At 37.3% G+C, this 23,875-nt stretch overlaps 1 protein-coding gene across 1 annotated transcript in view; it reads right to left on the bottom strand.

Moving 5' to 3' along the window:
- Positions 1–3,005: 3,005 nt before the first annotated feature.
- LOC139140300 (rab11 family-interacting protein 2-like) overlaps positions 3,006–23,875 on the bottom strand; it is a 50,118-nt gene continuing 29,248 nt past the window's right edge. Inside the window, exons 3-9 of the mRNA XM_070709456.1 lie at positions 22,522–22,650; positions 19,836–19,981; positions 10,832–10,959; positions 10,190–10,297; positions 8,648–9,011; positions 5,111–5,253; positions 3,006–4,152 (exon numbers count right to left, since the gene is read on the bottom strand). Coding sequence (XP_070565557.1) covers positions 3,979–4,152; positions 5,111–5,253; positions 8,648–9,011; positions 10,190–10,297; positions 10,832–10,959; positions 19,836–19,981; positions 22,522–22,650 — 1,192 coding nt within the window. The 3' untranslated portion in view covers positions 3,006–3,978. The remainder of the gene's footprint in view (positions 4,153–5,110; positions 5,254–8,647; positions 9,012–10,189; positions 10,298–10,831; positions 10,960–19,835; positions 19,982–22,521; positions 22,651–23,875) is intronic.

The raw sequence follows: 23,875 nt of genomic DNA, 5'->3' as shown, positions 1-23,875 counted from the left end.
AATTCACTATTGCTCACAATTTTTGCAAACATGAAAGACTGGATATACGAAACCTCTGGTTCTAAAATTAATTAAAGCTGCAAGCAGCGTTGCGGGGCCCAAGCGGTTAACATGGTTGAAAAATCTTGCACTTATGATATTATGTGCAAAATTCGAGCTTGAAAAAGAAGGATTTTGAACATCATCTACAGGTTACTGTATGTTTCACTTGGAATTTTATATTTTACGGAAAATCCAATATGGCGGCCAACCACGTGACCGATCAAAACGCCTTTCGCAAACTTGAAAGAGATCACACTTAAGATGTTACATGTCAAATTTCAGTCGAATCGGTGTGTTGGTTCTGGAGGAGAAGATTCTTAGAGATTAAATCACGATTTTCGCAAAATGCAATATGGCGGCCAAATCACGCGACCGATCGAAATCTTTTTCGCAAACTTCAAAGAGATCAATCTAAGGATGAAATGAGTAAAATTTCAGCTCAAATGGTATTTGGTTGTTGAGAAGAAGATTTTGAATGATTAAATTGCAATTTTTGCAAAATCCAATATGGCGGCCAAATCACTTGACTGATCCAAATCTTTTTCGCAAACTTGAAAGAGATCACTCCAAGGATGACATGAGTAAAATTCAGCTCAAACAGTGTTTTGGTTCATGAGAAGAAGATGTTGAAGATTAATTGTGATTTTCGCAAAATCCAATATGACGGCCAAATCACGTGACCGATCGAAATGTTATTCACAAACTTGAAAGAGATCACTCTAAGGATGACAATGAGTAAAATTTCAGCTAAAACGATGTTTTGGTTCTTGAGAAGAAGATTTTTAATGATTAAATGGGTATTTTAAAAAAATCCAATATGGCGGCCGAATCACGTGATCGATCGAAATGTTATTTGCAAACTTGAAAGAGATCACTCTAAGGATGACATGAGTAAAATTTCAGCTCAAACAGTGTTTTGGTTCTTGAGTAGAAGATTTTTGAAGATTAAATTGCGATTTTCGCAAAATCCAATATGGCGGCCAAATCACGTGATCGATCGAAATGTTATTTGCAAACATGAAAGAGATCACTCTAAGGATGACATGAATAAAATTTCAGCTCAAACGGTGTTTTGGTTCATGAGAAGAAGATTTTTGAATATTAAATTGCGATTTTCGCAAAATCCAATATGGCGGGCAAATCACGAGATCGATCGAAATGTTATTTGCAAACATGAAAGAGATCACTCTAAGGATGACATGAGTAAAATTTCAGTTCAAACGGTGTTTTGGTTCTTGAGAAGAAGATTTTTGAAGATTAAATTGCTATTTTCGCAAAATCCAAGATGGCGGCCAAATCACATGACCGATCAAAATGTTATTCGCAAACTTGAAAGAGATCACTCTAAGGATGACAAGAGTAAAATTTCAGCTCAAACGGTGTTTTGGTTCTTGAGAAGAAGATTTTAAAGATTAAATGGGTATTTTCAAAAATCCAATATGGCGGCCAAAGTCACGTGACCGCACGCCATTTATTTACAAAATCTGAAGACCTTAGGTCATGCTTCCTTCAGAAAAAAATTCAAATTTACCAGACCCCTAGATCATCAGGAGAAGCCGTTTTTAGGTTTTTGAAAAATCCAATATGGCCGCCAGGTCACGTGACCATCGAAATTTGCATACCCAGGTGCACGAGACCTTATAGATACCTATTAGCCCTGCAAGTTTTAGAAGTCTGCGGTGAGCGGTGTTTGAGTTCTAGGTCACCAAAAAAGGAGCGGAAGAACGAAAGAAGAAGAAGAGAAGAAGAAGAAGAAGAAGAATATTGAACTCCAGTAAAACCAATAGGGGCCCAGCCGGTAGGCTTGGGCCCCTAATTAATTAGTGTCACAGGAAATGGTTTTTTCTAAAAACAATATTCACAGATTTCAAAAAATTATTTCTTGAGGTTTTCTGCACACATCTCTGAACTGACATTTCAAACCAAATGCCTTTGTATTTTTCAAGACTGGTTTACACCTAATAGAAACAACTGCTATGGCTTTTATATCTGAACTCCGAACAAAAACATACGCATGTAGAATTGAAAATCTGGCCACTGGTGGCGCTGTTCATGTGGCTCTCCATACGGTAAGCACACACCAGAAGCAACTGAAACCTGTCTAAAACTGTACACCCACAGTAAAAGCTCCAACGTCCGACAGATCACTACACTGCACTTATTATTACTCATCTTATGTGTTAGAAATTCTTCCTTGTCATGATGTACACAAAAACAAATGCAAAATTACAGCTTTGCCCTTATAAATCTGAAATATTAAAACCCCTTTTTCTCAGTTTCCTTATTCCCAGACTGGAGATTCAGTCGAGTGCAGATGCTCTAACACAGGTTGGAGGTCACAGAGCCCCTTACGATGTATAAATGTTCCAGTCTGGAGTCAAACCCAGACAGTGGCCTGTATTCCAAGAACAAGTAAAATCTTGAGGAGGCATCTGTCGTTCTTTCAAAGAACAAAATTAAGCCACATCTAAAATTAGCACAATCTATAAAACAGTTCTAATTGCCATATATTGATGACACCGATAATATCATCCCATGCATCATTGGTTAAAAAAAAACACGATGAAATGACTTTTAACATACATCCCTGGTTTGAGATTACTAATAATAGGACAATACCAGTCATTTGTTTCAATTCATAACATATGCAGGGTGATCAAGTTTGTTTCTTACATAATACATTTGAATCTACACACCCACAACTTGACAGGCAGTACCCAGTTAGTGTGGTAGAAGTAAAGTTCTGTCTTTCAAAAATATCTCCCAATTGAAATGATGTACGTCTATGTCTCTGATCACAATTTTTGACAAAGTTTGATCTGAAGATAGAGCTGTGATTCTCCTCTGATATTTTGTGAAGCCATTGTTGGTTGTCTGTGCCTGTGACCTCCATTTCATGCTATTGTGTTCAACACTATTTTTATACAGCCATAAATTAGCCACAAGGTTGTTATTCTCTCTTTGTATTCCACAGCACTCATATGTTTCACACGTTCTCACTCTTAAAGGACACAAAAATATTAAACCATGAAATGGTTATTAACAAGCTGTATGCGTACACCCCCAGAAAGCACTGAGCCAATTATTTCAAACAGGTGGGGGCTGATGTATCTATTAAAAGTTGGAGGTGTAATGTACATATTCCACCATGAACACCGATGTCTATTTCAAGCCCATATGTACATGTACATTTGCCCTTTACCAATAATGTGCATTTCAATTTCTCTGTTTTTGAGTTCCATGTGCACCAACATTTGAAGTGATTAAAGCTCAAGCAAGGCAAGCTACGGTTGACTCTACAAGTTATGGATTAGTTGCTACATCTCCGACTAAGCATTTTTGGACCTTTAGTTTGTTAAATCTACCCCAATACAGGTTTCTCTAGTCCAGCAACCATCAATATTCACTGAAATTTTGTGAACTTGTTGATCAGAAACAGTTTTCCCAAGTAATATAAAGGTATTTATCATTGACGAGCAAATTAACGTCAGGACTTCATATTCATTTCATCCAAATAAATGTTGCAAAATTTATGAATTTAACGTCACACTGTGCCAAGTGCCATAAATAGTGCATGTTATCTCAGAAAACATTACATGTAATATTCTTTCTTTTCATATCTTCCTGGGCCGTTTAGAGACTTACAGATAAACAAGTTACTATTTTTTAATGGCTCCTATGACTATCATGTGACAAATGTGATAAATGATTGTGTCGTCAAGAAACAGAGACTGAAACTGACATCAAATGCAATTGCCATGGCAACAAATAAACTTTCCCTATTCTTCTATTTTCAGATCATACTTTGAAAAAAACCAAAACAATGATGTCATCTGTTTAACAAACATGAGCCGATATCTTTTGACCAAAAAACAGATTACCGGTTACTCTGTTTCTCAACAAAGAACAAAGCATTCAATAAAAAAGTGAATGACTTCACAAAGTGAAGGATGTACCCGGCTGATGAGGTCTGTAGTTCACGTCCAGAATCTTGGGCGTTTCAATCATTACTTTCAAGAGTAAATCATCAATGTAGTCCTCCAGTTCTTTAATGTACTTCTTCTCTTCATTCAGATTTGTATCCGAGACGAGAACCTCTCTTATCAACTCCTTAGAAAGCAAGAAAAAACCCATAACAGTACGTAAATCATCGAGTATATCAATATTATTCAATATTCATTTGACAAAGTATTCACTATGACATTAATAAACGGCAAGTAGTTGTATCTTACGATGATTTTTTTCTTTATTTTTGTTCAGCATGTCAACCACAGTTTCTTGTTCTACTCCCCAAAGCATGTTGAGATACACAGTATTCAGCTTTTCAACTCAGCCTGTACATTTGTGGACTGCATTGTTTTTGTTGACAAGTGAATTCTGGTCCGGACTAGAATTCAAATGTAAACAATCTCAGCTCAATCTATATGATAGATGCTGTTTTTGACGAGCTATAGAGTCGGTATCTTCACAAGCTTTGAGGAGTAGAACAAGAACTTGAAGTTGACATTCACAAACAGAAATGGTAAAAAAATCATCAAAAGTTAAAGCTACTGGCATTTTAGTTTTCACAGGATTTATTTTCAGTATTTTGATGTTTGACATTTCAAATTTACTGCTTTAAGTTAACTGATTTAGAAGTTATTTAACGTATGCATTGAGATTTAACTTAGCATATTTTATCTATCAGCAAAAATAGTGAAATAAAATTCCAGTGAATAATTTATGCTGTAAAAGTACATCTACTTTAAACCACACAGACGTCTCCTTGATTTGTACCAACAGCTATTTGAACACTTGCCTTTTCTCTACTCTCAGAAAAAAAAATAAGATTTAGCCTTCAAAGATACCATGCTTACTCTGCAGAGTAACTGTGAATATACAGATCAGATAATGTTTAAAAACGTGACTGTGTTCTTGAAAACCTGAATAAGTTCAAAAATTGGAATTTGTATAAACAGTCTTTTCTGGTGAGCTGGTGTACTATAAACACTGCACTTTTGGCGAGCTTGTCATGATCTGACATGGGGTACACAGGCAATCAAAATCATGTGATAGTCATGTGACCTACCTCCTTGGACATCTTGGCGTATCTCTTGGGTATGGTAAGTTTGTGTGAAGCTTTGTTGGCTTTTGGATGGGTTTCAAAGTTCACCTGGACATACTCCATGCGCAGTCCCGGCAACCCACTGTTGAATGAATGCCTAAGTTTGTCTTCAGGAAGGATGAAAAAGAAAAATATCTGATTTATTATTTTCAAGTTTTTGCTTTCTGAAGCAAAAAAAATGCAACATGTTCAAAATGCTGACGATGAGACTTGTCTGTGAAAGTATACAGTGTATGAATAAAATACTATGACAGAACCCCATGACCTGTGAGTGCAAGCACACCGTACTAGCTGTATTTGCACTCGTGCTGCGGTGTATTCGATGGCAGTCCTTTCACGAGCGAACAAGTGAAAGGACTGCCACCGAATACACCGCAGCACGAGTGCAAATACCGCACAAATTGCACAAAGTGCAAATACCGCAAATACCGCTAGTACGGTGCGCTTGCACTCACAGGCCATGGGTTCTGTTATTATTACATATGTTCTATCTTTTATTTGCATCATTTATCGAGAGAATCGACGATTAGTCGTGCGTACTACTTGTCTGTCAAAGCTTCAGGGCGACCCTGCGGAGTTATATAACATTGACATCACTGTAATGAGGCATCGAATCAGCTTTCACTTTTCATTGGTCAACGCCGCCACACCCTCTATTTTGATTGGCTAAACTATTGTTTACTTGTTTATCAATGATGACATAAGAGGAACGTCGGAGGGCTCGAACGCTGCTTGCGATCGCTCACACATACGTAAGTAGCAACATGCCAAAGATAGCCAAACGAAGAGAACTTTGAGCATGGAACGCTTTTGATTTTTTCACATTTTGAGCTTGAAATTCTTCTAAATGATCGATACAAATAACAGTTTGAAGATTTTTACGGGAAATTTAAGAGTAAGATACGGCAAACGTAACTTGTCGAACGATCAAATTTCAGTGTTCACCGTGGCACACAAGAGCTGTTATCAATAGTGTGTGGACACACAAGCACAGAATAAACTGCAGGCAAAAGTGACTTTCTATTGCAAAAAGGGAATGTCCGGTGAGAAAACTACTGGCAAAAACGTCTCTGCAAATTTTAATTGGCTCCACTGCGCCCGTAATTACATGTGTTTCGATGTATGATGGCCGCCGTGGTACGGTGGCCACTGTGTATCCATGGAGCTAGAAACGGACGTCGCCCATTGTCAATGTTTTTGCTTCGCTGAAAAACAAACTGCTCTTCCGGATAATAAAAATCATCCTCTTACTATAATAAGTACATGCAGTTTTCTTTGTCATAGTTTTTGATCGGTAAGGTCATGCATTTTACTATAACTAGCATCGAACCAAAGTGAAATGAAATCTTGTGGACGACATTTTTTGTGTTTACAAACAAAAATAGTTCCGGGTCAAAATTGGTAAATACTCATTACATAAAGGAATGGCATAATGTTTTTGGTATTGCACTGCAGTGCAAATACAGGTAGTACGCGCGCGATTAGATGCAAGTAAACTGTGATACATATGTAATAATTCCCCAACTCCCTGACACAAAACATATTACAATAAAATAAGCTTGGATGGTATTGCCCCTCCACAACAGATGCCCATGCACCTAGCATGCAGTTAGTTCTCTTTTCCCTACCCTCTTCTGTAGACACACGGTTGTATTATAAGCTACAGACATATATTCTTATTTTGAATTTGACAGATTATATCATAACACAGTGGTTGTAAGAAAGAATATTCGCTCAATAGATCACCTGGCAGAGGTTCCTAACATCAAGATGTTGAGATGAAATGAAATTTTGGAAACAAAACGCATAAACTCATGTTCACATTCCCTAATAGAAAGTTTACATTGTGTCTCCACATAAACTACTGTGTGTGGTAGTCTTTTTCCAACGATACCATTTCAGACCCTTCCTGGATCCCACACATCAAAGGCTACGACAGTAGCACGTCTTAAATACTTGTTTTGAGTGTCTCACGACTGCAATCTTTTTTCTCGGAATTGAGTGAATTTTACTCTACTATTAAGCTGATTATGCAAATGTCACCATCCTTGGTAATAATATCTCTATGCATGTATCAGAATACAGATTTGTAGAAAACAGAGATCTTTTCAAATGTTTCAAATTTCATTTATCAACAATTATCCTTGCCGTACAAAGCTATCTGAGTGGAGAATGTTTTCAAGAGTTTATTGCATCATGAAAGGAAATCTCACTGAAGCAATGAAATACAAAATATTTCTTTCACTGGTTGATGTGTACATGTAAGTCATTTCAGTTTGAAACTGCTAAAACAAACCCGCATGATTGTTATTTCATGTTCTGTTGCCATGGATACCAGCGGATCACGATTCGATACCCAGGACATCTATCTCACATATCACGACAGGCACCATCTATGAAAGGTCAACCTAATTACCAACTGGGCCATTACATCCCCGTTCTATTATTGTCACCTACCGGTATGTATAACGTATAGTGGAAAGACATAATTGAGAAGTCCAATTTTGCAAATTGGCACTTGGTTAATCAGTAACCTAAATTTGAAAGTCGTAAAGTTCTATTCATGCCTTTTTTATTGAGAAAACTCTCAATGCATTTTTTTTCAGCAAACGTGTGAAGGTTTGATCTGCTGGTGTCTCCCTGAGGACAAACACAACCTACAACTCTGTAGAGGTGAAATCACAGCTTTCCAATTCATTGGGGCCTTTCATTTCATTGATTCTAAATTTTTTTTTTTTACTTCTGTTGTACAAGGACAGAAATGTCTCAAGATACAGCTATAATAATCTTGTCACGATTTGCTCAGTTTACAAATTTTCATCTTACTAATATTACACATAGAAACTGCACATGAACACAATTTCATTGTCTGGCGGTGAATCTCCAATCAACAAATCATAGATTTTTGAACGACAAAATTTGGTATACAGTGATCTAGCAAAGAATTCAGACCCTACTCCTCAGTTCATCATTAACTTTGGTATTAAAATTTACAACATAACAAATCCATGAACGGTATTTGCATTTGCAGGTTACCTAATTATCTAATGACACAGATCACAGATTTATAGTTTTTCCTTTGCCTTTTCAAAGCAAATGACAGATTTTATGTCACATATTCATAATGACAGACTGACCGCAAAAATTCAAAAGACCATTCAACTCACTAATAATGACTCAAAAGCTTCTTTACGGCCAATACCCAGATCTGAACAATAAAATCTCATCATATGAGACAAATTTGATTTTAGTAGTTTAGGGGATGGTGATTGCATTTAATAAATGTGAGGGCTCAACTGCACAACAAAAACCTGCTGTTTAGAAAATACCAAGTGGTATTTCTGTAACTTAATTAAGATTGAGAAAGAGTTGTAGTAATAATGTTTGCTGAAAACAGAGTTTGCTGTTCAGAAAATAGGCTACTTTTTTATCAATACGATGTATGATATATTGTAGCTGTGTGGGCGATTTTGAACGGGAAAAAACAAAACAAATTCTTACCATCTCTGCTAACATTTGAGAGAGTTTCTTCAGCCATGATGTCCCTGCTTAGAATGTCCCGGCTACCATCTTTACCAGTGTCTCCGTTGGCCTGACACAGTTTATCCTCTGAAATTGTCCTTAATGCACACCGACTAAATCCTATTCCCGTGGGTAAAGTGTTCGATGCTATATCAGAAACTGACTGAGTTCGGGATCGTTTATGGCCCAGCAACGGCGCATCCCGACTGTCACGTACATTCGGCACGGATCTGTTCCAGTCCCGTGCCCAGTGGAGTTCGTATTCCGATGAGGGACTTATTGAACCGTTGCTTGTTCCCAGCTTGCTGGTTTTGTCTTCGAGGGCGACCTCTTCCTTTGAATGCTACAGGGTAAACAATGATGAACACCCAATGGTCAAACAATGAACACATACACAAAATATGTAACCGTAAAAATTGCCGACTTTCATGGGAACTTTTAATTTCATTGCTTTGAAGATTTATAAGACTTTCAAGTAGGGTTTAAGGTAATATGCACCTCGAAAGTGAAAGACTTAAACTTTTGCTCTAACTTCCTCAAGGGATCTTTCAATCATTCTCTTTCAAAATCAAGAATAAAAATAGTGGTCACCGTGCAAATTTTGGTACTAGAGAAACAAATCACCCAAGATTTACCGATATTAGAAATTCAAAATGGCCGCCATCCCTGTGTTAACTCTATGGAGAAATATAAAAATTTTTGAATTTCGAAAAAAACTGAGCCGGTGAAAAGTTTTCATTCACCAAGAGCTTTAAAATGAACCCCAACATGTGGTATATCAGAAGAGAATTGTAAAAGTTTGAGAGTCCGAATGTCTGTCCCCGAGGTGCGTTCTACCTTAAATTCACTGATTTCCCCCTAAAACAATGAAATTTACAGTTATGTAACATTTTTACTGATGTTCCACTTTGCAGATTTCCTTTCGCTGTGACAATAACAAAATCAAAGCCCAGTCGATACTTTTAGAGGGCAAACTCCTATGTCAGAAAACAGTTGACCTAGAAATTCTCACTGAAGTCATTCAGGTGATTGCGACTGGAACTGATCCACACACACCGTAAAGGATGGCGCTTTTAATGATGCTGAAAATTGCAAACATGTCCTGGGAAGATGTACCAGTATTCCCAATCCTCCGATTCTGCCTGAATCCTAACAACGCTCTGTGATGCTCAGGCAAAGCATACTATGGATTTTGGATACTCATTGTTAGTCGTGATGAAAAAATTTTTTTTAGATTTCTGGATTGGCTTCTTGAAGGAGAAGAGAATCTTCTGATGCCATAGAAATGCTCTTCAGTCATTTCTTATATCACAAAAAAACAAGTTTTGTCTTGTACAAACAACTTGTTGCAGCTGTGATCAAAATTCAATGATAAAATGGAATGTGGACTTGGCTTTCACACATGCGTACTGTATGCAGTCAAATATATGAGCATTTCATTAAGTCTTTCTAAAAAGCCAGACGGTAAGTTTGGAAGTCTAACCCTGAATTACTATATAACAGAACACACAGTGTCCTTACCTTCTTCTTCAGACCAATGGCAGTCTTCATCCTCCTTTTAAAACTTGACTTCCGATGCGGGATGTCCTGCCCATGTGAATGTACACTATCCAGAGTGTTCGTGTCTGCCTGGTTGTGGAGACACAGAATCCAGAATTTAGACCAGGTTTCCCTCCTACACATGGAATCTGACAACCTACTTGCAAACAATAATTGCTCTGAAGGAAATCGCTCAACTTGATGAGCAAAATCATCAAAATAACTAAGTTCACCCATTGCATCTGAACTTTAGTAAAGTGTGTGCGATATGGCAATGTAATATGCTGCTGAGTGCGTTTTGAAAACATTCATGATGTATATCCGCACATGAAATCACTTTCTGCTGTCATAATGTACTTCTCTTCTTTCATTCCTGGATAACGCTGATTTGCAATCTGACACTGCATCAACATCCCTTCACAACCATGCTAAAACCCACTGTTCTCAATGGTGAGTGTGAGACAAGTTTACAGGGAGTCAGGTGAACAGGTTACGCAGTCACCATGACAGATGACAATCAAAAACCATTCAACAGAAAGCACAGTTATGCGATGACAGTGTTCTGGATTATTACAAAAACAAATTAACCAACCCCCTCTAGCAGAAAATGCTCTATAATGTTACCTTGATTTCCTGTACTTTGTCATTTTGCATGGTATCTTTTGTAAGTGGTAGACTTTCCTCCACGGAATCTTGCGTGACTTTTTCTGGCGGGGCCTGCTTCTCTCGATGAGGAAGTTGAAATTTGCTCCCTAGGGTTTTGAAAATCAAATTGATGATGACAATAAGATCTTTATCTTTTATTCATTGTCAATGGTCATGTAGGTATACCATGTGAAAGGAACGACTGATGGTAACTGGACATAGCATATCGTAAATGAAGCCGCTGTATGGTTTTGAAGTATTTTATAAACATTGCTATAATTTATTCATTGACAAACAAGTACTGTACTGGAATATCGGTAGTTCATGTCCATTGCTATTTTTCACTTATATTGTCAGGATTATTCAGCTAAGCCACACAGCTTCAGAAACAACTGATCCTTCGGTCAAAAGACTTTTCGCGTGATCGAAATCAGGAGAGATTTAATAAAGCAGAGAAAAGTGTTTGACCAGTAAAGACTGTAATAGCATGGTACACCTTAAAATGTTTGCCAGTACGCCAATTTTAAAGTCCCAATATCGTTCCTCTTAGATTTCATTGATATCTCGAAGATTCGTTGCAATGTCAGGCGCGATGTTGACTTCTTTTGTATAGTTTATGAATGAAGCTATTCACACAAATAATTCAATATTTAGATGCAAGGTATAATAAAAGTAAAGCCTCAAAATTAAGGTTTTTCCTATCAATGGTAAAATTCTGGGCATGGGTATATATGATAAATCAGTTATTATGGAAATAACGGGCGATGCGCTGACCATTAACGTTTTTTGTGGGCAAGGGCGAGAGGAAAGCCAAAAATTAACGGGCGAGGCTTGCCGAGCCCGTTAATTTGGCTTTCCTCGAGCCCGCGCCCACAAATAAACATTAATGGTTTGAGTGGAGTCTGTTATTTCCATTATATTATCAGTGAACCGAGAAAACTGTCAAAATTTGTGAAAATTTCTGGAGCAAACAACAACTGGGCCCCAGAAACTGAGCAATACACGACGCACTGTCACGCGCACTCTAAAAATTGGCAAATCCGGAGATGTTTTCAGAAAAAAGTATCTCAAATAGACCTACAACTGCTCCATTTTATTTTTGTGATTGATTATGATTTACGTTTGAGCTGTAAAGTTACGATACTTTGAGTTGTTAATCTTATTATTCATATTCACGGGCACGTAAACAAACCATTTACTGTGTATTTGTGGTCTGTCACGTGGTTCAGTTCGAGACCAATCAAAATGCGACGGGCAGGGCATGGTAATATAATATCCAATATTGCCTGTTCCTTGCGTCATGTATGCATTCATGTCATTTGTACGTCAGACACGAGACGAAGTCTGGTGTCCTACATATAGCACAAATGTCACTCAAGCAGATACGAAACGGAGCAGGCAATATTGGGTATAATATCATACCAGTATATTGATGGTGCATATTGTTACGTGCAGAGAAAACGAACAAAAGGGTGAACTCAGCAGTTTCCATTTAAACAAAATTTATTACGAAAATAAAACTAATTGCTAAGTTAGGGATAGAATACAAGCTTTAAAGTGTACAGACTACTTATCTCAGCTGGGACGGCAAAGCTCCAGTCTCAGAGTTGTAACAGTCAGTCGGATGAATGAACAGTCCTTTGGCTTGCAGGCTTGAAGCTGCACAAAGACCACAGTATAAATCCAGCGTTGACAGTGAAGGTCTTGAAAATTCTTGAGAATGACTACTGCTGGAGTTTAGTAACACACAAGAGACACGATCCCCAAAAGTCTGACTGGAAGCTGTGCACGTCCCTTTTATAAAGGCATGTAAGAACAATCTAGAACTTTTATTGACATGCTAATTACTGTTCTAAAATTATCTCCCTTACACAACTAATCAACTTTCCAGAACATTCCAAACATGACTAATTGAATTCAAGGTTGTGAGGTCATCAAGGGCAGTGACCTTGGGAATGTTCTAGACTAATTGAACTCAGGTCATGATGAGTGTGGGGGAAATGACCTACATAACACACCCCCTCTTCAAAAAAAGAAATTTTTCAAAGAAAAATCTTTCTTTTACAAATGTAATCTTGAAAAGGATTTAAGTACTCAAATTTTTTTTACTCTAAAGTAAAATTTCTTGAAAGTGAACAACAATAAAATTTCTTGAAAGTGACAACAATAACTCTAAATACGAGAGAGACAGTCTGCAATTAAATTGTCTCTGCCTTTGATATGTCTAATGTCAAGATTAAACTCCTGTAACATTAAACTCCATCTTAGCAATCTCTGATTTTTGCCTTTAAATTTCTGCAGAAAAACAAGAGGGTTGTGATCAATATAAACCACTATTGGCTGATTTGAAGAAGTACATAAACTTCAAATGCTGTAAAGCTAATATCAAAGATAAACACTCTTTTTCAATTGTAGAGTAGTTTCTCTGAGATTTGTTAAATTTGCGTGAGAAATAGCAAACAGGATGATCTACACCATGACTATCCTCTTGCAATAAAACAGCACCAGCAGCCGTATCACTAGCATCCACAGCTAATTGAATGGCAAAGTGAAATCTGGTGCAGACAACACTGGAGCACTTTGAAGTATGACTTTAAGTGTATCAAATGCCTGTTGGCATTGCTCTGACCAAACAAACTTTACTTTCTTTTTAAGTAAGTTAGTCAAAGGCTCAGTAATTGTGGAGAAATTTGGACAGAATTTTCTGTAGTAACCAGCCATACCGAGAAAGCGCATCAGTTGTCGTTTGCAGTTTGGTATGGGAAAACTTGAAATGGCACTGATTTTGGCATCAACAGGTTTTACCTCACCCTGTCCTACAGTATGTCCGAGGTAAGTTACCCTCGCCCAACCAAACTCAGATTTGGCAAGGTTGACAGTCAACATTGCTTTGCTCAGTCTCTCAAAGAACTTCCGCATGAGCTTGATGTGTTCCTCCCAGGTGTCAGTATACAGGACGACGTCGTCAACGTAAGCTGCACATCCGTCTAGCCCGGATATGACGTCGTTGATCATCCGTTGGAACGTTGCCGGAGAGTTCTTCATTCCGAATGGCATCACCTTGTACTGGAACAATCCGTCTGGTGTAACAAAGGCGGATATTTCACGAGCACGATCCGTCAGAGGGACTTGCCAAAATCCCTTCAGTAGGTCAAATTTTGTCACATACTTGGCTTTTCCCACTCGGTCGATGCAGTCATCAATCCTCGGGATTGGGAAAGTGTCGTCTTTGTTAAAGTGTTGACCTTCCTAAAGTCCGTGCACATACGATAACTGTGATCTGATTTGGGAACAAGTATGCACGGCGAACTCCAGTTACTTTTACTGGGTTCAATAAAGTCATTGTCCAGCAGGTATTTGACTTCTTCCTGGAGATATTTCGCTTTTGTTGGATTCAGTCTGTATGGATGTTGTTTTACAGGCTTACTGTCCCCAACATCAACGTCGTGATAGATGACGTTTGTCCTCGTTGGAACATCTTGAAACAGGTGTTTATATTCATGGAGCAGTTCTTTCACCTGTTGTTGTTGTTCTGGCTGGAGGTGTGCCAACTTTGTAGACTCCAGCTTCTCCAGGATTTCTGAGTTCTGAAGCTTGACCGAGCCCAGCTTTGAGTTTAGAGTATTTTCACTCAAGTCAGTTTCAGTATCACTATCTTCATAATGGCCAGAACTGACTGTACTGACAGGCTTTGTTTTAGTAGGATTATCCCTATCCAAATATGGCTTAAGCATATTATGTTATTCTTTTTTTGTTTTTGCTGTTTTTTCTTGTTTTTTTTTTTTTTAACTTATTTTACTTTTTTTTTTTTTATTTTTTTTTTATATATGGCTTTAGCATATTTATGTGACATAGCTGTTTTTGTTTTCGCCTGTCAGGTGTTATTATGATGTAATTTAAATCACTCAATTTCTTATCAATTAGGTATGGCCCAAAGTAACGAGCATGGAGTGGTTTGCCAGGAATTGGAAGTAGAACAAGAACTTTTTGACCTGGTTCAAACTTCCGTTTTGAGGTGTTTTTATCATATTTGTTTTCATTGACTGCTGAGATGACTCAAGATTTTCTCTGGCTAATTCACATGCTTTAGAGAGTTTCGTACGAAAATCTGACACATATTGCAAAATATTCAGACAATCATCATCGTCTGATAGGAATTTCTCTTTAACGAGCTTAAGTGGGCCACGGACTGTATGTCCAAATACAAGCTCAAATGGGCTAAAACCAAGAGACTCCTGAATTGACTCTCTAACAGCAAAGAGCAGAAAATGAATTCCTTCATCCCACTGCTTCTCTGTGTCAAAACAGTAGGTCCTAATCATGTTTTTCAAAGTTTGATGAAATCGCTCAAGAGCACCCTGACTTTCTGGATGATAGGCGGATGACCTATACTGTTTAATGCCTAGCTGATCCATTACTTGTTGAAAAATACCAGACATAAAGTTGGAGCCTTGATCGGACTGGACACATTTAGGGAGGCCGAATAAAGTGAAAAATTTGACTAAAGCTCTCACTATAGTCTTTGTCTTTATATTTCTCAGTGGTATGGCTTCGGGGAACCGAGTTGATGTACACATAATTGTCAACATGTACTCATTTCCTGATCTTGTTTTTGGTAGGGGCCCAACACAGTCTATTAGTCCTACTAAATGGTTCTTGAAATGCAGGAATTGGCTGTAAAGGGGCCTTTGGAATGGTCTGATTTGGCTTTCCTACCATTTGACATGTGTGACAAGTTTACAGAAATGTGTTACATCCTGCCTGAGATTAGGCCAATAAAGTGACTGAGAATTTTATGATAAGTTTCCTGACTCCTAAGTGACCAGCCCAGGGGGTTTCATGGGCCAGGCGCAATATTTCAGCACGGTAGAGCTTTGGAACCACAATTTGATGTTTTATAGCCCATCGTCATCAACCAAAACATCTGGAGGTCTCCATTTACGCATGAGAATACCAGATTTTGTATAATAGGAAACAGAGCTATCTGAAGTTTTACCTTCATCATCTACCCTGTCAAACAAAGACAAAATATCTGGGTCTTTGTGTTGTTCTGCAATGAGATTTGATCTAGAAAATGTCTGACTTTGGTCAGCAGAAGTTTTACTGGAAGTTTCAAATCCACGAGGGATAACGGAATGATCCGTGTCAAACACCTGACTGAGAAAGGTGTCATTTAAGTCAACATCTGTGACATTATTTTTGAGAGTATTTTGATTCTCGAAGTTTTCTTTGACATGGCTCGAGTAATAGCACATGAAGGAAATAAATCGGGTATCTCTTGTTCAATTGGCTCTGGATCCTGATCTAAACTAGGATTATCAGTCACAAGTGGATTAGTAATGACCTTGTCCCAGCAAGGTCGTTTCCAAGAAGAAGGTGAATCCCTTCAAAGGCAAAAAAGGCCTAATACCTAAAGTCACAGGTCCAGAAACAAAGTCCGAAGACAAATAGACATTATGGAGAGGAACAGGAATAAAGTCATTGCAATCTACCCCTTTAATAAGAACTTTAGAACCTGAAAATGACTTTTCAGAAAACGGCAGGGTATCTGCCAACAAAAGAGACTGGGAAGCCCCGGTATCTCTTAAAATTTTGACAGGGGTAGCGGAAGAAAAATCACTAGAAAGTGATATAAAACCATCATGAATAAATGGTTCGAAAATACCCATAATGCTATCTTGAGAAGAATTGACCTTGACCTCATTAATTGGGGATAAGAGGGGTTTAACCTCAGAAAATGTGTTGCACACATTATTAGACTCTAATTGAGTTGATGAAGAAATAAAGCCGGTGGGCTTAGATCCACTTTGACCACTTTGACCTTCACGTTTTCTTTTCAATTTGAAACACTCTGACATTAAATGGCCGTCTTTCTTACAATAATTACAAGAAAGTGTACCGAACTGTTTGTCAGAAGGAGATTGAGACTTGGGATCTGATGATGTGGGAGTGTTACTTGAACTCTGTGAACTGTTGTCATTTGATTTCCTACTCTCCTTTGAAAAATTCTTGGATGAAAAGGACGAGTTAAATTTACCTGCATTGTTTCTGTATGAAAAGGACTGGGATGGTTTGCTGAGAAATGAAGATTTGTGGGTCAATGAATAATCATCGGCCAAACGTGCAGCAACCTCCAATGTATCTGCCTTTTGTTCATTGATAAACGTCTTGATGTCACTCCGGATGCACCTTTTAAATTCCTCAATCAAAACAAGTTGTCGTAATTTGTCATAATTCTGACTGACCTTTTCCGAAGAACACCAACGATCAAACAGTTGTTCTTTTGTTCGAGCAAATTCAACATAAGTTTGATCCTTCACCTTCTCACAATCCCTAAATTTCTGACGGTAAGCTTCAGGCACCAACTCATAGCCCTTGAGAATTAATTCCTTCACAGAATCATAATTTGAAGCCTGCTCTACTGACAACTGAATGTAAATTTCTCTGGCTTTACCCACCAAAGCACTCTGCAAAAGCATAGACCAGGACTCCTTAGGCCAATTCAGACTCTGAGCAATTTTCTCAAAATGAAGGAAATATTTATCAACATCCTTTTCTTGGAAAGGGGGAACTAACCTGAAATGCTTAGTGATGTCAAACTTGTCTGAAGGGAAGAATTTTCCTGACTGTCCAAGCTCTAAACGTTTTATTTCTACCTGTAATCGCTGTTCTTCTAATCGCAATTCTTTTTCTCTCTGTCTTTCTTCCATTTCTAATCTTTCCTGCCTTTCCTTTCTTTCTGTCTTTCTTCCATTTGCAATCTTTCCTTTTCTAAATCCATTTCTTAAGCTCCAAATCTGCCTGTCTCTCTTTTTCCATTTGTAATTCTTTCTCTCTCATTTGTAATTCTAGTTTCTTGATCTCCAAATTTGTCTGCATTTCTAATTCTAATTTTCTGAGTTCAGAGGTAGACTCGGGCTCATAATCTTTCAGGGTGGATTCCTCAAATTGGCCTAAATCAACTAGATGTTTGACAATACGGTACTGTATTTCCCGCTTGCGCATAGATCTTTTGACTTCTACTTTAAGGAAATTGGCCAGTGTTATGAGGTTGTCTTTTCTGAGGGAATTAAATGTGTCCTGATCAAGGTCATCCATAAATTCGTCTGGTTTGAATTCCGCCATGATTAAATTTCACTGAGTTCACAGTATACAGTAGTTTTGAAAAGGCTGGCAAAATGTTTTCAAACGGCTCAAAATATTCGTAATCCCGGACAAGCCCCCAATTTTGTTACGTGACAGAAAACGAACAAAAGGTGAACTCAGCAGTTTCCGTATAAAACGAAATTTATTACGAAAAATAAAACTAATTGCTAAGTCAGGGATAGAATACAAGCTTTAAAAGTGTACAGACTACTTATCTCAGCTGGGACGGCAAAGCTCCAGTCTCAGAGTTGTAACAGTCAGTCGGATGAATGAACAGTCCTTTGGCTTGCAGGCTTGAAGCTGCACAAAGTCCACAGTATAAATCCAGCGTTGACAGTGAAGGTCTTGAAAGTCTTGAGAATGACTACTGCTGGAGTTTAGTAACACACAAGAGACACGATCCCAAAAGTCTGACTGGAAGCTGTGCACGTCCCTTTTATAAAGGCATATAGAACAATCTAGAACTTTTATTGACATGCTAATTACTGTTCTAAAATTATCTCCCTTACACAACTAATCAACTTTCCAGAACATTCCAAACATGACTAATTGAATTCAAGGTTGTGAGGTCATCAAGGGCAGTGACCTTGGAATGTTCTAGACTAATTGAACTCAGGTCATGATGAGTGTGGGGGAAATGACCTACATAACAATATAAGCAATCTGATTGGTCAAGACTTGAAAAGACTGTTGTATACCGGTATTTGTGATATATGGCACACGAGCGAGCTCTCAGCTTAAGCAAGAATTCTTTTTTGACATTCCATATCTGAATTTCAATATATTTTTATGTCATATAAATAGAAATAATCACACCAGCGACGGTATACCACTTGAGTTTGACCAGTTCGCTTCACTCGTGCATTATACCGGTATGTTGTGAACTGGACAAAATGGTATTACCATCGCTGGGTGTGCTTTATTGCTAAAAATACATGTAACCTCTAAATATTCCTGGAAGTAAAGAGAAGGAAACATCTACATTTGAAAATGATTATTATATTTTCCAGGTGACGTAAATAAACTAATGACTTTTTGACTGGGGGGAGGGGGGAATGAACTAATCAGACAGCTTCTAAATGATTCAAGACTGATCTGAGCCGCAGGTCATACAGAGTTATATGCAAATATGAGGTGTACCATTTCAAGGTGTCTTGTGGCCTAGAAATGCCACTGAAGGTTTATCCTGGAGATGTTTGACATTCAACCCTATCACACATAGTTTGCTTCAGTCGGCATGAGATAATATGTCCTTTCACAATGTATGCAAGTATTGGCAATGGTGATCACCTTTAACTACTTTAATGTCTACACAGGGAAGAGAGCATTGCACAGAATATCTGTAAATGCTGGGAAGGCAGTGACATGAAAATATAGACAACATTTCAAGTCCAATGAATAAATATAACATCTGGGATTCTGGAGCAAGAAAAAGAGATGCATGTCTTTTTTTACAACCGGTATACCCCAAGCCCCTAATTTCCCCTCCCGACATTGTGGTATCTAATGCTTGCTTTATAGATAAATAAATAAACAAATAAATAAATAAATAAATAAATAAATAAATAAATAAATAAATACTAGATATAGGTAGTTATGCAAAATTTATTAATGAACACTGTTTAAGTATGCAAATGAACTGACAATGATATACCATCTGCAATCTAGGAGTAGCCTATAACCTTCTGCACTTATATAAATTTGGCTGTTCCATCCAGCTCCATTTTACATGATACCCCCTGGTAGAAAAGAGCATCCTGTAATGAATTAGGGTTACGAGCCTTAAAGAAAATCACAACTGCTAATAAGCATATCATATCAATGTTGAAAATCTCACCGACAACAGATGCAACTTCTCTGAATGAAGTGGTTCTCTTTTTCTTCTTTTTCTCAGACACATCCACGGCCAAACTGACCGTCACTTCAATTTCACCCCTCTCCTTCGCATCTTTCCTGCCCGGCTTGTTGTGTAGTTTATGCCATCTATAATGTAAAAACCATCATTTTAGTAATGAAACCAGAATGTAGGCTATTTACCTTCAAATTTCAATAGCCTGCAGTGGGTTTAACCTGTCCACCCAAAATTGCCTGTAAACAGGTCCACAGTCACCACTGATAACAATGACCTCGGGTCAAACCACAGTGGTGAATGGGTTAAAGAGAAAGACTGCAAAGTATTCAATTGACACTGAAGAGTGGAAGGTACAGACAACGAGTACAAGAAAGATGGCTATACCTCGTAGATGACAACAATGACAAACGCAGTTCATGAGGAAAGGTTATAGGTTCACACATTTCTTTTCTTTATCTGGAGGAAACTTTTAAGTTTTTATCTGACTGGCAAGCAGGTGAAATTGTCCTTTATTATGACAATGTGCAAACTGAAAAGCCCAGAGGATGGGCAGTAAAATACAGCTGTTTGCAATTATGAAAGTTTGGAAACTATTTCAGTGGCAAATTTTAGAAGGGGAAAGAAAAACTTCCTGGCATGAGGGTGTACTTTGCAAATCTTTTTAGAACAAATGTTGCTCTCCAAAACGTAGGTGTTTTCTGCAAAATATATTATGTTCAATATTTTTTGTATTTTGCATGTCATGTGTAACTTTGGGTAGAATTTCTTGACATTGGCTAGTGACTGAACTGAGAACTTTGGTACATACTACAAACCGGTAGTATATGACATAAATGGCTGATTTTACGGTATATAGTTTACAGTAATTTCATGACATACTGCCGTGAGATTGTTTACAAACCTTTCATTATATAGAAAGAGAGTGAGGGAAAACACAATACTATGTGAAAGCCAGATGTGATGGTAGATACCAAACAATGGCTGATTGCCATGCAATTTTACACAATGAGGTTGTTTAAAGAATAGTTTTGTTAAGTATCAGAAATTTTGCATACAGAATGAAATGATGCTGTGTCGTACTGGGAGTTGAAGAATAGTTGATATTATACCACTCAGTGTAGGAGTGCTGTAGTGTAGCTGAGTCTTTGCATATGACATGTGAAAAACACCATCAATGACTAGAAGTCAATGAAAGTTCATGGACATAGGAGAGTCTTGCATATGATATGCACATACAAACATTTGTCTTTATATAATCTAATGTGAAACAAGATCATGTATGACTTGAAGTCAATGAAAATTCACAGACTCTTCACAGGAATCTGTTGGCATGTATCCAGGATTACTTTTGGGTCAAATAAAGAACTGTACTGCATTGTGTGACTAAAAGGGCCATACGCTGTAGATGTAGAATTACTGCTGAACTGTGTATTGTGATAATATGCATGATATTAATCTAGTGATTCACCGTAATTGAATGACTAATGCTATCAATGAAATTCTAGAGTGTATGTATAAGCATCATACGGCTGTAATATCGTGGTGTCATAATCTATTAAGTGATGATTATATAAAATGTTATGACCATACGTAAACCCAATCAGTGACATCTTAACAGGGGTCCTGAATAATGGCTTTTTGGAAACATAACGAGATTACAGCGTCTGGCTACATATAGTGCAATGTATCAATGTATCATGAGGAATAGGTCTGTTTATTCTCAAATTGTAAATGATTGTACATTTCTCAGATTCAGAAAATGCTCACAACTTATAGTACATTACATTTCAATGAGAGTGGCTGATATGAACTGACTCAATTCATCAAATAGTATGAACAACTTGGGCCATAACAGTGCTGTTATTTCTTTATACCGGTATTTGTAAATGGGAATATAGGAAAATGTAAATTAGCATGGACAAAATGTAAAATGTTTTCTCATCATAGTTCTTGAAAATATGGCATGTACATGCCAGTAAAAAATTTTAAATTCTATTATTTTGTGAATTATGTATTTTGAGTGATACGTGACTCAAGAGTAACTTAAAACTTGGAAAATTGCCAAGAGATTTAACAAGAGTTTTGCTAACACGTGAAAAAAAAAGTTCAATAAGGTCAGAGAGAGGCTCACTAAAGGATAGGATAGGTTTGGTTATTGATAAATACTCAGTCTTGTCAAAAATGCAAGTAAAGGCCATTCACAGAAATTTGGTAATATGCAAGAAAAGCAACATAAAACACTGCACTTAATAAACAATAATATGTTGGTGAACTTTGAACTTTGAACTTTGCTTCTAATGATTCAAAACATAGTACCCTACATTTTACCGGCGCCATGGCATGAAATATGCTGCAAGGATCTCTTATCGATAAAATGGAGTGAAAATAACTAATATTGGCAGTGTTGATTATCAGCATTATAATAACATGCATGACCCATTTCATAGATAAAAACATGTGAGCATTCAATTACATCACTTTCAATAAATGCTTTGCTCTATGATCCGTGACGATATTAATATTTGAATTAAACTGGCTCAGTAACATGTTCTATTTATCAGTAACTGTTGCCACATGATATGAAAGAGGTTGGAAATAAAAGGGAGGGTTGTGGTATTGGGGGGGGGGATGATGGAGGCCACAGGGAGTGGTCAATATGATATTATGTTACCTTCGGATTGGTATCCCATGGAATTCAATATCTGATATTGGAATGGCTGCATATCCTAGGAATTCATCCAGGAGTTTGGTTTTGTGGAAAACTTGCAGCTCCACAGAGCTTTCCGTGTTACCAACGTGCCTGTGTGAGAGAAAGGAAAGGCAAACACACTGAAGTTTGACACAACATTTGTGGGGAATGAGCAAATATTATGCACGCATAAAAACAAAAAACCAGAAAATTTCTCTTTCAAGTAATTAGTTTGAGGTTTGAAACATTGAGACTGTATTTTGCCATAACAACCAGTTCTAGTGGCTTTCATGATTTTTGCATGGTTTTAGGTAGTGTCAGAGTGTTTTTATAAATGAATGGTACAATTGTCACTTCTAAATAGAGACATTCATTTATACATTTTGTACAAATGTATTTATTTCACATTTACCAATGATATTGCAGGCTATTGCCTGACTCTGTGAGACTTTGTGAATCAATGCTATCATGAACAAATAAATGTGGCAACAGCAGACACTTAAGTAGATTCCACTGAAACCTACATATATGTCTCTATCTTTACATGAACACTGTGCAAACAACAATTTCACAGTTCGATGATCCAAAGGGTTTCCATCGATACATTGAGTAGGCAGTTCTAAATCTTCACTGGTGACATTGAAAAGCACATGAAATCATTTATGACAGCAATTAGTACATATTCAGATGAAACTAAATTCCCTTTATTTCAGGGTCCAATGAGCTATGCACAGAGGCTGGCAATTTACCATCAAAATATCCATTACACTGATAATTGTATCATTTCCATATAAATAGCAATATTCTACAGGGCTTGTAAGGGCTACCGTAAATATATTTTATCTCGACCATCACATCTGGGCTGTTCAGAAGCAAATATATTTCATCTACACCATCACATCAATATGTCAGGGCAAGTCAATTTCACTGAATATAACTTGCTGTACAAGCAAACATTAGGGTATGTTTTGCAATGAACTTCAACCTGTGAAGTCAAAATAAACTTTTTTCTGAAGGGCAATTCTTTTCAATAGCATTTTTCCATCAAAAATTTGATCTTAATCTCAAGTACGTTTTGTATTAAATTCACAGAAATAGTAACACATGCAGGTACAGAGCTAAAATTAGAATAACATGTATGCATATATAATGCACATCATTAATGGAATGAATTTATTTATTTACATTATCATGCCTGCTCAAATTCTTCCTCATTCAATATTAATTAAAAGGATAACAATACATCCTGTATGACATTTCTTAGTTTCAAAATGTGACAAAAAAGCCCACTGATTATCAGTAATTACCATCGCAATATCTGTATTGTCACCTATCT

Source organism: Ptychodera flava, chromosome 9 (assembly GCF_041260155.1).
Source record: "Ptychodera flava strain L36383 chromosome 9, AS_Pfla_20210202, whole genome shotgun sequence".
Classification (NCBI taxonomy): Eukaryota; Metazoa; Hemichordata; class Enteropneusta; family Ptychoderidae; genus Ptychodera; species Ptychodera flava.
The sequence above is the reverse complement of the archived record's forward strand: the minus strand, read 5'-3'. Positions and strand labels throughout refer to the sequence as shown.